At 38.9% G+C, this 14545-nt stretch overlaps 1 protein-coding gene across 9 annotated transcripts in view; it reads left to right on the forward strand.

Annotated features, from left to right (window-relative positions):
* Nucleotides 1-9895, forward strand: part of LOC144049158 (transducin-like enhancer protein 4) — a 32548-nt gene extending 22653 nt beyond the window's left edge. For 5 of the 9 annotated variants that reach the window (XM_077561833.1, XM_077561835.1, XM_077561837.1 and 2 more), the window contains 12 exons: nucleotides 1388-1510; nucleotides 2518-2571; nucleotides 2660-2812; nucleotides 3000-3135; nucleotides 4559-4734; nucleotides 4955-5031; nucleotides 6364-6613; nucleotides 6687-6934; nucleotides 7740-7887; nucleotides 9268-9418; nucleotides 9495-9571; nucleotides 9754-9895. In XM_077561833.1, coding sequence (XP_077417959.1) covers nucleotides 1388-1510; nucleotides 2518-2571; nucleotides 2660-2812; nucleotides 3000-3135; nucleotides 4559-4734; nucleotides 4955-5031; nucleotides 6364-6613; nucleotides 6687-6934; nucleotides 7740-7887; nucleotides 9268-9418; nucleotides 9495-9571; nucleotides 9754-9861 — 1701 coding nt within the window. In that variant the 3' untranslated portion in view covers nucleotides 9862-9895. The remainder of the gene's footprint in view (nucleotides 1-1387; nucleotides 1511-2517; nucleotides 2572-2659; nucleotides 2813-2999; nucleotides 3136-4558; nucleotides 4735-4954; nucleotides 5032-6363; nucleotides 6614-6686; nucleotides 6935-7739; nucleotides 7888-9267; nucleotides 9419-9494; nucleotides 9572-9753) is intronic. The other 4 variants (XM_077561834.1, XM_077561836.1, XM_077561829.1 and 1 more) reach the window with 1 other exon arrangement.
* The last annotated feature ends 4650 nt before the right edge of the window (nucleotides 9896-14545 follow it).

Below are 14545 nucleotides of genomic sequence, written 5' to 3' on the forward strand. Positions count from 1 at the left end.
ACCCCCACAGAACCCAAACATGACAGCATGAAATTAAAGGCAATTTTCTATCCTTCTCATTTCTGGTTACTGATCGTAAAACGGTCACAAGAGGACGGCCGATTTTGGTAATGGCTGCCGTCGTTAGTACTGATACCTTGAAATAAGGTATCGGCCCAATACCCATACCTGGGATTGGAGGTCGCCCATCCCTACTTCAAACAATTACAAGCAGCAATCAGTAGTCAGTTTATAAACACTATTGTTTACACAGGGACATTAAAGAGTGAATTGCTAACCAAACCAGCAGCACCTACTGATGACTAATTATGTTAGGACTTACTCAAATGTTGTAAACTTTTTCCAGTATTGAAGAGGAGCTCAAATTAGATGGAAATGCGACTTTTCTGACATTTGTTGCTCCAGTTGCCTCCAGTGCATCCATTTTTGTTATGGTGCATTTGAGGAAGGTGGGAAATCAGATATATCCCACTTGGAATCTCCTAGTTCCGACCTCAAAGCGTTCGAGGAAAATGTAAATAATAAAGATGGCTGAATCTGATAAATTGTTTTTTGTTCTGGTTGACGTTGCCGGTCCAAATCACGAGAAATGATTTATTTCGAAGAGCAAAATTTACGTTATAATAAATAAATACATAAATATGTTTATAATTATGTAAATTATGTTTTGCCATTCACAGTCCTTGTTTCTGCGGGGTCTCCATTGTTGAGTGAAGTTCGATTGATTGTTAGTTTGTTTTTCTGACAACTCGACTCCGAGTTCAAAGGAGCATTCCTGTGCACACTTCCTGGTATGAAGTCGGAAAAGTCCGACTTCCTCGAATGCAGCATTATCGTCTGCTATTAGGCCCATTCAGCCTCCGTCCGAATTTAAATTTCTCTGCGTTTTCTCTCTAATAGTCCTTTTGTTTGTTTTAAACAACAGTTTGATGTGACACACTGCAATATAAATTATTTTAGTTATCGTGATTCATTTGTGGATTTAACAGTGCTGCCCGCACATATTGCGCCGAAACCTTGCTCCTCCCTTCCCAAGATCCTTGTCATCAACACCTGCATCACGGCAAAGGGCAGCGGAAAGGTTACAAGCGTGAGTTAGTGGAAAGGTCGAGTTAAAGGTCCTGCTTTATTTTTCCTTTCTCCGTTGGTCGGCTGCGGGTGAGAAAAGCTTCCCGACGAGGCGCCTATTTGAGACGGCCCGAGTGATCGTTAGAGATGAGAGAGAGAAAAAGTGTCCAATTAACGTTTATACACTCTCCAGCAGCAAGTATTCAACAGAGTATTGTTTATAAAAGGAGAGACACGCTAACAAATGCATGTTGTACGTGCCTGACTTTCCGTGTTCACTTTCAACGTGTGTTCAGTGTGAAGTTGTTATTTCTTCCAGAGCTCATCTGTGTCTCCGTCCGCCAGTTTTGGGACTGGAGAGAAGCACCGAAGTTCCGGCGACTACTCCGCCGACAGCAAGAAGCAGAAGACAGACGATAAAGAGTTGAGCTCTGCACGATACGTACGTTTTTGTTCCACAGTTCACATTTTTATTTACTGTTAAGAGGAGCAAATTCCATGAAATTTGACATTACATTATTTTATCCAACGGAGTATGCACAATAGTATGGAGGACCAAAACTGCCAAAATTAAAAATAAATAAATGACTAAATAAATAAAAAAATAATAAAAGTGAAAATATAAATGGAAAATGTAATTCAAAAAATGAAATAAAAAAATATAAATGGAAATAAAAACAACAAAAATATATCCCTAAATAAACAAATACAAGTAAAAGTAAAAAAATAAATAAAATATATATATATATAATATATATATATATATAAATAAATAAATGTTTAACTAAATCCCAAAATAAATATATACGGAAATAGAATTAAATATCAATCAATAAATAAAAACGCTGTCAGAACAAAATGTTAGTCAAATGAGGGGGCGGTCCTAAGCGTGAGCGAGTCGGCGAACGAGGAAGTCTTGACTGACAAAGTCACAAGTTGTAGTGACAGTGGACAACATAGTCGTCCATTGCTGGAGCTCTCCATACAAGCCGGCGAGACTTCCTTGTCCGCCGACCCGCTCACTCGACCAATGAAAGGCATTTTGGAACAGCGGAGCCCAACCCTAGACACGCTTAGGACCGCCCCCTCATTTGAATAACATTTCGACTTAACAGTATGAAATAAATAAATGTGAGAACAAAACGTTTTTATTTATTGATTAATATTGAATTATATTTATATATTTATTTTTGTTTTTATTTCGACATTTATTAAAAAAAATTCAATCTCGTTTTTTATTTTTGTGTTTATTTTTGCTTTTATTTATTTATTTAGGGTTTTTTTTCCATTTATATTCATCTTTTGCATTTAAATTTAGATTTCTATTTTTTTATATCCGTTTTTATTTCCGCTTGTATTCATTTATTTATTTATTTATTTTAAATTTTGGCAGTTTTGGTCCTCCATACAATAGCTGATGTATTTACTTCTGGCTAAAAAAAATTCTAGGAGAGTGACGGTGAGAAGAGTGATGACAACTTGGTGGTGGACGTGTCCAATGAGGTATGCCGCAGTTTGACAATCAAAGCATCTTGTGGGCTTCTCAATCGGCGAAATGAAACGTATTTCTTCCTTCAAACAACCACCTCAGGATCCAGCCTCTCCCAGAGGAAGTCCCGCCCACTCCCCTCGGGAGAACGGATTGGACAAGAGTCGGCTGCTGAAGAAGGATGCGCCCCTGAGTCCCTCTTCTGTCGCCTCCTCCAGCAGCACCCCTTCATCCAAATCCAAAGAGATTAATTTGGTGAGGCGTCTGATCTTCTTTGGATCATTTCTCGAGGTAGTTTCTATTTTTAGCAAAAAAAAAACAAAAAACGTTTATGAGGAAAGCATCACAGATGAAAACTTGGAGGTGTCATTGTTGTACTATTATTAGTGTTATATATTTCACTGAAATAACTGTTCTTAACACGTTTCTTTTTTTCCTGGAGAAGAATGAAAAATCCACAACACCCGTTTCCAAGTCCAGCACGCCCACATCCCGCTGCGACGCGCCCACTCCCAGCACCACCACCACCATCAGCCTGAGGGCAGCTCCAAGTAAGCCAACAGGAGTCGAGACACTCGGTGAGACTTGTGTGATTTGTAGTGTTGCACACGTGTCGATTTTTAACATCTTAACATCAGCTGAAGGATTTTGAAACATAATCTATCTACAATTATTTTTGCTCCATATTGCGGTTTTAATATGCAATTTTTTTTTCAATGTCTCTTGTGTGCGTTTTTTAACAAACAATAAGCAATAAATTTATTTTTGTCACAATAAACAATTTTTGATTTATGATACATAAAGGCTCACAGTAAAAGCAAACGAACCCTGGATTAATATGACAGTTTAATTATTTATTAAATTATTTATTTATTTCAATTAGAGTTATTAACTTTGACTTGCTGTCCCTCATAAGCAACATTTAATGTTTTTTTTTCTTTTTATTAATATTAATATAAAATATAAAACATATGATAAAAATCACTAAGTGAGCTGAAATTGCACCCAATTGTCCAAAACATGTTGAAGTTCAAAATGGCACAGTCCAAAATTATTACTGTCATTATTATATGTGGGGGGAAAAAAATTATAGTACACATGAGTAAAAATGTCCAAATTTTGGCCCATTGACTCCCATTATAAATCATAAGTTTTCATGTTTTTTGATGCACTGTACACCTGATGTATTATAGTGCATTTCCCGCGATGACCCAATTTATCTCTTCACTGGGTCATCAACTAAATGTAGAAAAATAAATTGACTTTTGAGTCATAAAAGCCATAATACACCAGATGGCGCTAGAGAGCTAATTATCATTTTTGGTTGAGCTGACGTGTGCTTCCTATGGCCCCATTTTTAAACCAAAACAAGAAAGCACGTTTGGGATCGAGAGCTCAGACCTGTGAGTATTTGTGGACACAGTAGTGACGGGTACACGCATATGAGTGTGTGATGAGTGAATGTGTGCGCGTGTGTGAATATTCCAATTTGAATGTGTTTCTTTTTTTAACATACACATATGATAGTTAGTTGTGCTCTTAGGACAATATTGCTTTTATTGTTCATAGAGGGCATCAAAAACAAGTAAATAAAAATTATATACAGTATGTATGGATAGGTCTGATGCCACTGAATATTTTGATTGGTCGCACGTTAAAAAAATATCTTCAGAAATTATTTATTTATCACGCTTCCAATAGTGAGCCAAATTTTGGCTCATTTTACTTATGTGTCGTAAAAAAAAAAAAAACGTTATAAGGGTTTTAATTGTTCACTTCCAATCCTACCAAACATGTGTCGTGACGCTATGTAAATAAATAAATGTAAATTTTTTTTATTAAACATACACGTACAGAAAAGTAGTAGCAGTAAAAGAAGAAGAAATAAAAAAAATTAAAAAATTTAAATTTTAAATTAAATTTTTTTTTTAAATTGCTTCTCCGTACTTTGCTCTTCTTATCAAACTGATAGAAGAATTTTGGATTGCCTTCTTGTTGCAGGACCCGCCCTGCGTACACCGCTGGCGGTGCCGTGCTCGTACCCCGGCCCGTTTGGGATGGTCCCTCACCTCGCCATGAACGGTGAGCTGAGCGGAGCGGGCGCCCCCTACACTGGCCTGCATAGTATGAGCACCGTGGCCGCCGCCGCCGTGGCCGCTTACGGACGCACACAAGTGGTACGCAAAACACATGCATGTCGTACAACAACAGTAGCAGAATTTGAATTGTTTTTTTCATGCAGTTGTTTACATTTACAAAGCCTGTAAATTCCCCATAAGTGTGAATGTGCATGTAATTGCTTGTTTGTCTATGTGTGCCCTACGATGTTATGTCCATAGGAAATGACTGCATAATTGGTTGATGTGTGTCTAAAGACTTTTCATTCATCTTCTGTAGGTTGGATTTGATCCTCACCATCACATACGTGTCCCCGGCCTTCCTCCTAACCTGTCAGGCATTCCTGGTGGAAAACCGTAGGTTGCCCTTTCTCATTTCTATCTATCTATCTATCTATCTATCTATCTATCTATCTATCTATCTATCTATCTATCTATCTATCTATCTATCTATCTATCTATCTATCTATCTATCTATCTATCTATCTATCTATCTATCTATATCCATCTATATCTATCTATCTATCTATATATATCTATCTTGCTTGCTAGCTAGCTTATCTATCTATCTATCTATCTATCTATCTATCTATCTATCTATCTATCTATCTATCTATCTTGCTAGCTAGCTAGCTAGCTTATCTATCTATCTTGCTAGCTAGCTTGTCTATCTATCTATCTATCTATCTATCTATCTATCTATCTATTTTGCTTGCTAGCTAGCTTATCTATCTATATCTATCCATCTATATCTATCTATCTATCTATTTATATCTATCATGCTTGCTAGCTAGCTTATCCATCTATCTATCTTGCTAGCTTATCCATCTATCTAGCTATCTATCTATCTTGCTAGCTAGCTAGCTAGCTAGCTTATCTATCTATCTTGCTAGCTAGCTTGTCTAGCTATCTTGCTAGCTAGCTAGCTTATCTATCTATCTTGTGAAGAGGAATAAAATTATTTGTCCTCTTTGCGTGTTCCAAAAATATGAAGACAGATTTGATGTAAGAAAAAACACCTTTGCAAAAATGATTTAATAAAAAAACAGAGATCTCTGGACATCGTGACAGACTCCAAACATCACGTAACAGGTGGAATTTCAGAGTGCCGAATGTGTCTCTTCCGCGTGGCAAATGGCTTCTTATAGTTAAACAGACCGCCTCTCTTTCATTTGTAGACAAAACTCTCTGGGTACTTTTCTGTGAGCGATGGCGCAAACAGAGTCAGGGGTGTGTGTGTTCGAAGCAGATTCTGTTCTCAAGGACTAAATGTGTTTTCGCACAGAGAACACTGAGAAGGAATTTTTTTAGACTAAACAATATGTTCCAGCTTAGTTTAAGGTCAAATTATACTGAGTTCAACACTACCTCACATCTATAAAACATTTCGACATGGTTAATATAAAGAATTAAAATGTTAATAATGTACAACAATGGTTAATATATGAAATAAAGTATTGAAATGTTAATAATATCTAACACTTGCTAGCTAGCTTGTCTAGCTATCTTGCTAGCTAGCTAGCTATCTTATCTATCTGTCTGTCTGTCTGTCTGTCCGTCGGTCCGTCCATCTGTATGTCGCGTGTTGTTTCATGAAAAATATATAATAAAATACTTGCAAACTTGTAAAGCGTTTTCGGACTTTTGTGAGATACTGGACTGTATATCCATCCTTCCATTTTGCTCCAGAGCCTATTCCTTTCACGTGAGCGCTGACGGACAAATGCAGCCAGTACCTTTCCCTCCGGACTCTCTGATCGGCCCGGCCATCCCGCGTCACGCGCGACAGATCAACACACTTAACCACGGGGAGGTGGTGTGCGCTGTCACCATCAGCAACCCGACCCGTCATGTTTACACCGGCGGCAAGGGATGCGTCAAGGTGTGGGACATCAGTCACCCCGGCAACAAGACCTCCGTGTCACAGCTGGACTGCCTTGTGAGTTCAATGTCAACCTTGATTCGTGACAGATATCATGTGCGAGATTAGAATTAAACGTGTGTGCCATCAGAACAGAGACAACTACATCCGCTCCTGTCGACTGCTCCCCGACGGACGGACGCTCATTGTGGGCGGCGAGGCGAGTACTTTGTCAATATGGGACTTGGCCACACCGACTCCACGGATCAAAGCGGAATTAACGTCGTCAGCTCCCGCGTGCTACGCCTTGGCCATCAGCCCCGACTCCAAAGTCTGCTTTTCCTGCTGCTCCGACGGAAACATCGCCGTATGGGACCTTCACAACCAAACTCTGGTCAGGTAGGCGTAATCAAAGGTGTACTTCTTAGATGGACAGTAAGACTAGTCATTACAACTAACATTATTACAATAAATTAGAAAATGATTTTCTTTATTTTATTTTTATTTTTTATTTTTCATGGGCCTTAAAATAATTGCCCAAGTCTTTTTTTTTTTAAAATATTTTTCAGGAAACACATTTTTATTTTATTTATTTATTTATTCTGGAGAGCTCAGTATTGTTCATTCTGTAATTTTACCGATTTGACATGTCATCATCATTGCTCTTTTTTTCATTTTAATTTTAATAATTTTATTTTTTATTTTGTATGTGGTTGAGAATGTGTATGTGAGTGTTTTTTTTTTTTTTTTTTTTACTATTTGCATCATGAAAAGATTTAGACTAAAATAATAATTTTTGCAAAAAAAAAAAAAACGACTTAGGCAATTATTTTAACAGGGGGACGATATGTTTCTCTTTTTTTTTAATTGGTGTTACAGAGCAGATCCATAAATAATAAAAAAAAAACATAAAAAAATAAGACTAATGGCCCGTCAAAAACTGGGTACATGCTTTTTGGGACGGCCTGTGTAGCCAAAATCACAAACATCTTGCTGTGAGGCTAAAAAATAAAAAGAAAGGAAAATAAACATCTGTGGCCTACATTCTGGAACTGTAAACTCATGTGTGTGTTTTTTTTTTTTAAGAAAACATTATCCCCCAAGGGTGGGATTTTGATGTCAAACCAGTATCCCCCCCTCCCATTTTCAAAGCAGAACGCTCTTTCCAATAATTGGATTAAATGAAGCTCTGTGTAAACTGCAGACAGTTCCAGGGCCACACTGACGGCGCGAGCTGCATCGACATCTCCAACGACGGCACCAAGCTCTGGACGGGAGGCCTGGATAACACCGTCCGCTCCTGGGATCTCCGAGAAGGCCGCCAGCTGCAGCAGCATGACTTCACCTCGCAGGTAAACTTTGTGTGACTCGTACAGGAGCGTCAAATCTCGTGAGAGACAAATCAGATCGCAAAAGGTCGGGCGCCAAATTGCTTGTTTGCTCTAACAGGTGTAAAAGTGCTGGAGACCGATGTATTTTAACTCATTCACTCGCAACCATGTTCACTGAAGCAACCCACTTCGCTCCCGGCAGTTTTACCGGACTAGAACTGATTTTGCAAGGCCTACAGAATATTCTGTTCTATTGCTATAAAAACATGGAACCTACCAAAAGAAAGATTAGAGTTTCTTCTTTTATCGGGGAAAAAAAGTATATTTTTATCTGTTTCCGTTTTGCAGCAATTAGCATTAGAATATAGCAAAGTTTTATTAATATTCACATTCCTGATGAAAAAAACTGTAAAAAAATAGCTTTTTGCAACATGGCCCTGGCTGATCTCTTATACTCTGCTGCCACCTGCTGGCCTTTTTTTTAAAATAACTATTAACTACCATTGCTTTAAGCCACCTCTTCACGTCAGAAGCTGCATCAAAGCCTTCTGTATGCTCTTGCATAAAAAAAAAAACCATAAAAACACATATTTAGGAGAGAAGAACAAAGTATTTAAAAACGTTTATACACGTTTTTGGGATTGAATGAGTTAAAAGATGCTTTTGCGTTTTGATAACAATTTTCACCATGGACAATTTGGAAGATGAAGTTTGAAGTGATGGAATTGGAAGTGTTAGTGGAAGAGGTGGACGAACATATTACTGAGTTACAGAAAATGATAATAATAATAATAATATCCTTTATCTGCCCATCTTAACGTTGTGTTTAAAATTTGGGACAACACATCTGGAAAAACTGCTCTTGGGAGAGGCCAGCACCAATTTTGTCAGCTGGTGGATGGCATGACTCCTTCTTGTGACTGTCTCCAAGTCAGACGTTAACTCGCTCAGAAGCCTAAAAAATTGTATTGTTCAACTCATTCACTCGCAGCCATTTTCACTGAAGCAACCCCCTTCGCTCCCGGCTGTTTTACTGGATTTTGACTGATTTTGCAAGGCCCACAGAAAATTGTGTTCTATTGCTATAAAAAAAAAGTAAAATTGGAGTCTCTTCTTTCATCAGAAAAAAAATCTATCTGTTTCCGCTTAGCATTAAAATATAGCAAAGTTTCATCATAATTCACAAATCTGTTTAGGACTGTTGGGAAAAGAGCTCTTTTGCAACATGGCCCTGGTTGATCTCTTATACTCTGCTGCCACCTGCTGCTCGTTTTTTTTGTAATAACTACCATTGTTACATATGTTTTGGGGAGGAAATGAGTTAATAAACAATTTGTTGTGAGATTTTTTGTTTTTGTTTGTTTCTGACATTTGCTAAAATGTTTACATGATGGCAAAAAGATCTTCTCCTTGGGCTACTGTCCAACGGGCGAGTGGCTGGCGGTGGGGATGGAGAACAGCAACGTGGAGGTCCTGCACGTCTCCAAACCCGACAAGTATCAGCTCCACCTTCACGAAAGCTGCGTGCTCTCGCTCCGATTTGCTCACTGCGGTGAGTCAACGTTGTCGCGATGCACAATAGACGGGAAGCGGTCGGATGTGTTTGTCATCCGCTCATCCACTTGCAGGAAAATGGTTCGTCAGCACAGGGAAAGACAATTTGCTCAACGCATGGAGAACCCCGTATGGAGCCAGCATATTCCAGGTAACTCCAGGAACTGATATGCTGACATTGCAAAAAAAAAAAAATGTTTTGATTTGACGTCCTCTTTAAACTGTTGATGGGTTGGATGTAATGTTAGAGAAAACAGCAAGCATACAACACAGAACATGAAATCGTATTTTTGAGACTTTCACATCGTTTCTTTCTTTCCCCCCTTCTGACAGTCCAAGGAGTCGTCTTCAGTGCTGAGTTGCGACATCTCCGTGGATGACAAGTACATTGTGACCGGCTCCGGAGACAAGAAGGCCACTGTCTATGAGGTCATATACTAGGGTGGGGGGGTGGGTGGGACGGGGTCAATGAGGTCAACCCTGTGTACCATATGTAATGTGTATAATAAGGATTTTCATTTCTTCTTGGACTTTTTTGAAGGCTGTTCAGAAGTTGAACAAAGCACAGAGATTCTTTTTTTTTTTTTTTTTTTTTTTATGCGTGAATGTTATGTCCATGCACACTGAGCATAATGTTTACAAAAATAACACCTTTTTTCTTTCTGCGTTTTGCGTAGATGTGCGGCACCGACACGAGCTTGTTTATTGTTTACATACAGTATTTACTTACTCCCATGTGTGTATGGATGCTTGGTTGCGTTTTGCCTCCCACGCTTAGCATTAACGCTTTAGCCATCAAAACTACCTGTGGTTTCATATGCTTACAGAAAAATGCATGTTACACTCGAAAAACAATTGGGTCAAACCCAATTATGGGTCAATTTGACCCAACTTTCTGGGTTGTTTTATACAAAATGACCCAGTTTTTGACCCAAGTAAAGGATCTGACGAACATGTATGAGTTGTTTTACTCTAAAAGAGCCGTTTCTTGACTCAAAGTTGGGTCCAATCGACCCAAGTAGAGGATCGGTCCATTTTTGACCCATAGTTGGGTTATTTTTGACCCAACTGTTTTTAGAGTGTAAAGGTTGATTGAAGACTAAATTGTCCATAGGTGTGATTGGCGTGGGATTGCTTGTTGTCTGTACGGTCTTTCCAGGGTTCGACATTAATTAATGGCGGCCCGTTGGACCCTATGGCACTGTGTTGGGCACCACGTACTCTACCCGGACTCGGGTGCAGCCTTGCAAAGGCTCCAGACACTCTCAAACTGTTTTTATGCTCACAAACAATTTTTCTTGTCAACAAGAAAAAAATGGCTAAAACATTCAGCTTGGAAGAAGAACAACTTGTAAACATGTAATTATTTACGTTTAAAAAGAAACTTCCTGCCGCTAACAGCTGTGTTTCTTCTATACGAATGGCCTTTTGTTGTTGTTTTTTTAAAGTCTAGTTTGTAGTTGATTTTATTAAATTATTGTGTGGATTTTTTGTGTGTAAGATGTGTTCATTTTTCCATATCTCATAACTTGTCAGAGTAAAATATTTCAATGTAATACAGTGGAAATACTTAAATATACCAACGTTTTTTTTTAATCATTGGGATTTAATTATTGAAAAATTATGTAAAAAAATGTATAAATAAATTGAAAAATAACATAATATTGCCCACCTATTAGAGAGGGACAATTGTGAGTTAAAAGTTATTAACGTAATTGCTGAAAATAATAACAAATAATCAAATTATTAATGAAGATCATGAAAAATGCAGTACATTTGCCCCCCTACTAAATAAATAATATAATAAATACAGGCATGTATATTTATATTAGAGGTGTCAGGCAATTAAAATGTTTAATCATAATTAATCGCATGACTTCAGTAATTAACTCACGATTAATCACAAATTTTAGATCTGTATAATAAAACGTACAATAATTTTTTTCCAAAGTTTTCATACTCATGCTAACATAAAAAATGGAAAAAAATTTAAACTAATAGAAATATGGCTGCATCTTTTAGTTGATGATACAGTAATTTCATAATAATTCGTAAAATTTAGTTAAACTACTGTAATGTAAAAAATTAGTGTAATATTGATTTGTGTTGAGGTCATTGTTCTGCCACTAGATGGCATAATTGCATTTGTAAGACGTTGTTGACAGCTCCGTTCATTTTTCTTTTCATATTAAGAGCTATCTAACCTTTAAAAAAAATACAACTTGACCCCAGTCTCCGCAAATATATGCATTATTATTACATTTATTACTGCTGAATTATGACGTGGACGCGTCTGCTGCGTTGCGACTGGAATCTCCCAAGTACAGACTTTCCAAGTAAGGGGCAGTCATTAATCACACGTTAAAAAAATTTGTGGTGTTTAAGGAATTTTAAATTCACGCACAAATTTTGACAGTCCTAATTTATATGTATGTATATTAGGGTTTCTTTCATGGAAAATGTTATGTTAAAAATGATAAATTAAAAATGACATTTTCTTCCTCTCAAGAGGGATGAAACTATTGTGACTGACCCAAAGCCTGCACTCTCGGTAGGCCTGCATTTGTCCTATATTGGTGTATATTGGCAACAAAAAAAAAAAACTGGTGGTTTTGAAATACTCTACTCTTGCTTGGAGTGGATGAGCCAAGTGAGAGCTGCGGAGGATGTTGATGATGCCACCATCACGGTGAATGATACTCCTGTTGGCGCTCTCCAGCAGCAGGCCCTTCAGAATAGCCCGAAAGGTTTCGGCCGTCATGCGGAACGAGCCACCCCACTTCCCTGTGTTATATTAGGCGCTCTTACACGCGGAAAATTGCTCACTTTGCAGGCAGGAATAGAAAGAGGATTAAACAAACAGACGGAATATTCGAAAATGGTCAAACTGTTGAAAATGAAACAGATGGCGATGTTTAAAAAAAGCAAAGGATTACTTTTTTTTTTACGGATGTGATCCTCCGCGTTGAGGTGGCTCGGGCATCTGGTTCGGATGACTCCTGGACGCCTCCCTGGAGAGGTGTTCCGGGCATGTCCCACCGGCGGGAGGCCCCGGGGACGACCCAGGACACGCTGGAGAGACTGTGTCTCTCGGTTGGCCTGGGAACGCCTTGGGATGCCGTCGGAGGAGCTGGTTGAAGTGGCTGGGGAGACGGAAGTCTGGGCTTCCCTGCTAAAGCTGCTGCCCCCGCGACCCGGGGAAAAATCCTCAAAGACCCTAACAAATATCTCCACAAGGGGGCACAATCTTCATATGAACGGCAATAATTCATGTCTTGATGCCAGTAGAAAACCATTTTACGTAGCATTTTTTAGGCGGCAAATCAGAAACCGCTACTGAATGTCCTTTATTGTGTGTCCGTTTGATCTCTGTCTGATTTCTGCAGTGTGGCATAACAGGGCCTTCCCGTTACCTTGGAAACAGCAGATTTGTTTCTAATTGGGCTTGGACGAATTTGAGCAACATACAATAGATTTTGAAGTTTAAAAAAAACCCAAAAACTGTTTGTGACATTTTTGACAAAAAAGTGACGCTAGTGCTCTGTTGCAAGACCAACCAATGATTAATTCATGTCCATGCCGCCCCTTAACGAGGTTGTGCCCGTGAGTGGGCAGGAGGGGGCCGCACTCAGCAGCGCTTTGATATCCTTCATTTAAGGCCGTGTCAGCCATTAATGACTTTTTCTCAGTTGGGAAACGAGCGTCATTATCGCTTTATAAAAGTGGATGAGGGAGACGGGCTCGTTATGCGCACTTGTGTCTGTGTGTGTGTGTTCTAGTTTTCAGCACTTGTGAGGACAAAACGTTGTTTACACAGTCATGGGAACCATGCAGTGTGGGGACCAAAAAACAGGCTTACTTGTTTGGTTACATTCAATCATGACAGCATAAAACTATTTGTGTTAGAGATGCTTTTTTAGACTGATAACAGTTCACTCTCACCGATACTTAATACCGATACTTGTAGAACTTTTGAGATTATTTTGATTCCTTTCTAACACAGATGATGATTCATTGATTCATTCACAGTATAGCACCAACCACAACTAAGGAAGACTTACTCGATGTTAGATATTTTTTGCCTTAAGTATCGATGTGTGATATCAGCAGCTTCCATGAATATCCGATACCTTAAAATAAGGGCTAAAGCCAAACTGTGGCAGGCTAGCTAGCTCCCTAGCAGGTAAACAAGCACCCGGGGAGCTAGTTAGGGAGCTAGCTAGCTAGCACCTGGGGCTAAAGTCAAACTGTGGCAGGCTAGCGAGCTCCCTAGCAGGTAAACAAGCACTCAGGGAGCTAGTTAGGGAGCTAGCTAGCTAGCACCTGGGGCTAAAGTCAAACTGTGGCAGGCTAGCTAGCTCCCTAGCAGGTAAACAAGCACCCGGGGAGCTAGCTAGCTAGCGCCTGGGGCTAAAGCCAAATTGTGGCAGGCTAGCAGACTCCCTAGCAGGTAAACAAGCACCCGGGGAGCTAGCTAGCTAGCACCTGGGGTTAAAGCCAAACTGTGGCAGGCTAGCTAGTTCCCTAGCAGGTAGTGAAGGTATTATTTAATTACTTTATTAAGTGTAATCTTTGCGTGTTCAAAATAATTGAATTGAGATCTCATGAAGAAGTTTTCCTTCCAAGGATTTATTAAGAGCTCTTAAGACACAAAAGAAAGCCTACATTTGAAAGCAATGTCCAGCCTCAAGTGTGTACCAAATAGAAAACACCCACTCTTTTTAAACATGAAAAAGGTTTCTCTCCCCCTCTCAGGCTGGACAAAGGGTTAGTAATTATAATAAGCAGACATGTGATATACCGACATGTTTACTCCAGCTCCCCTACCAGCCCGGAAATATGATGTAGACAGGTTTTGACCTTGGACCTTCAGTTTTTACGACATAATGAGTAATGGCATGAGAACTTGACTCCCTTTAAAACATACACATTCTTATCTCAAGAGCTGGAAGGGAGTAAAAAATTCCAATATATTTCACAACAACATTATCACAGTGTTATTCCTTTAACTGCACAGTTATATGGCATCTATATACTTATAAGTAAATTCATAAACAGTAAAAATATAAATTGAAAATGTTAAATGTCAACACTAGACAAGCACTCGGGGAGCTTGCTAAAGACA

The sequence above is a fragment of the Vanacampus margaritifer genome, chromosome 3 (genome assembly GCF_051991255.1).
Source record: "Vanacampus margaritifer isolate UIUO_Vmar chromosome 3, RoL_Vmar_1.0, whole genome shotgun sequence".
Classification (NCBI taxonomy): domain Eukaryota; kingdom Metazoa; phylum Chordata; class Actinopteri; order Syngnathiformes; family Syngnathidae; genus Vanacampus; species Vanacampus margaritifer.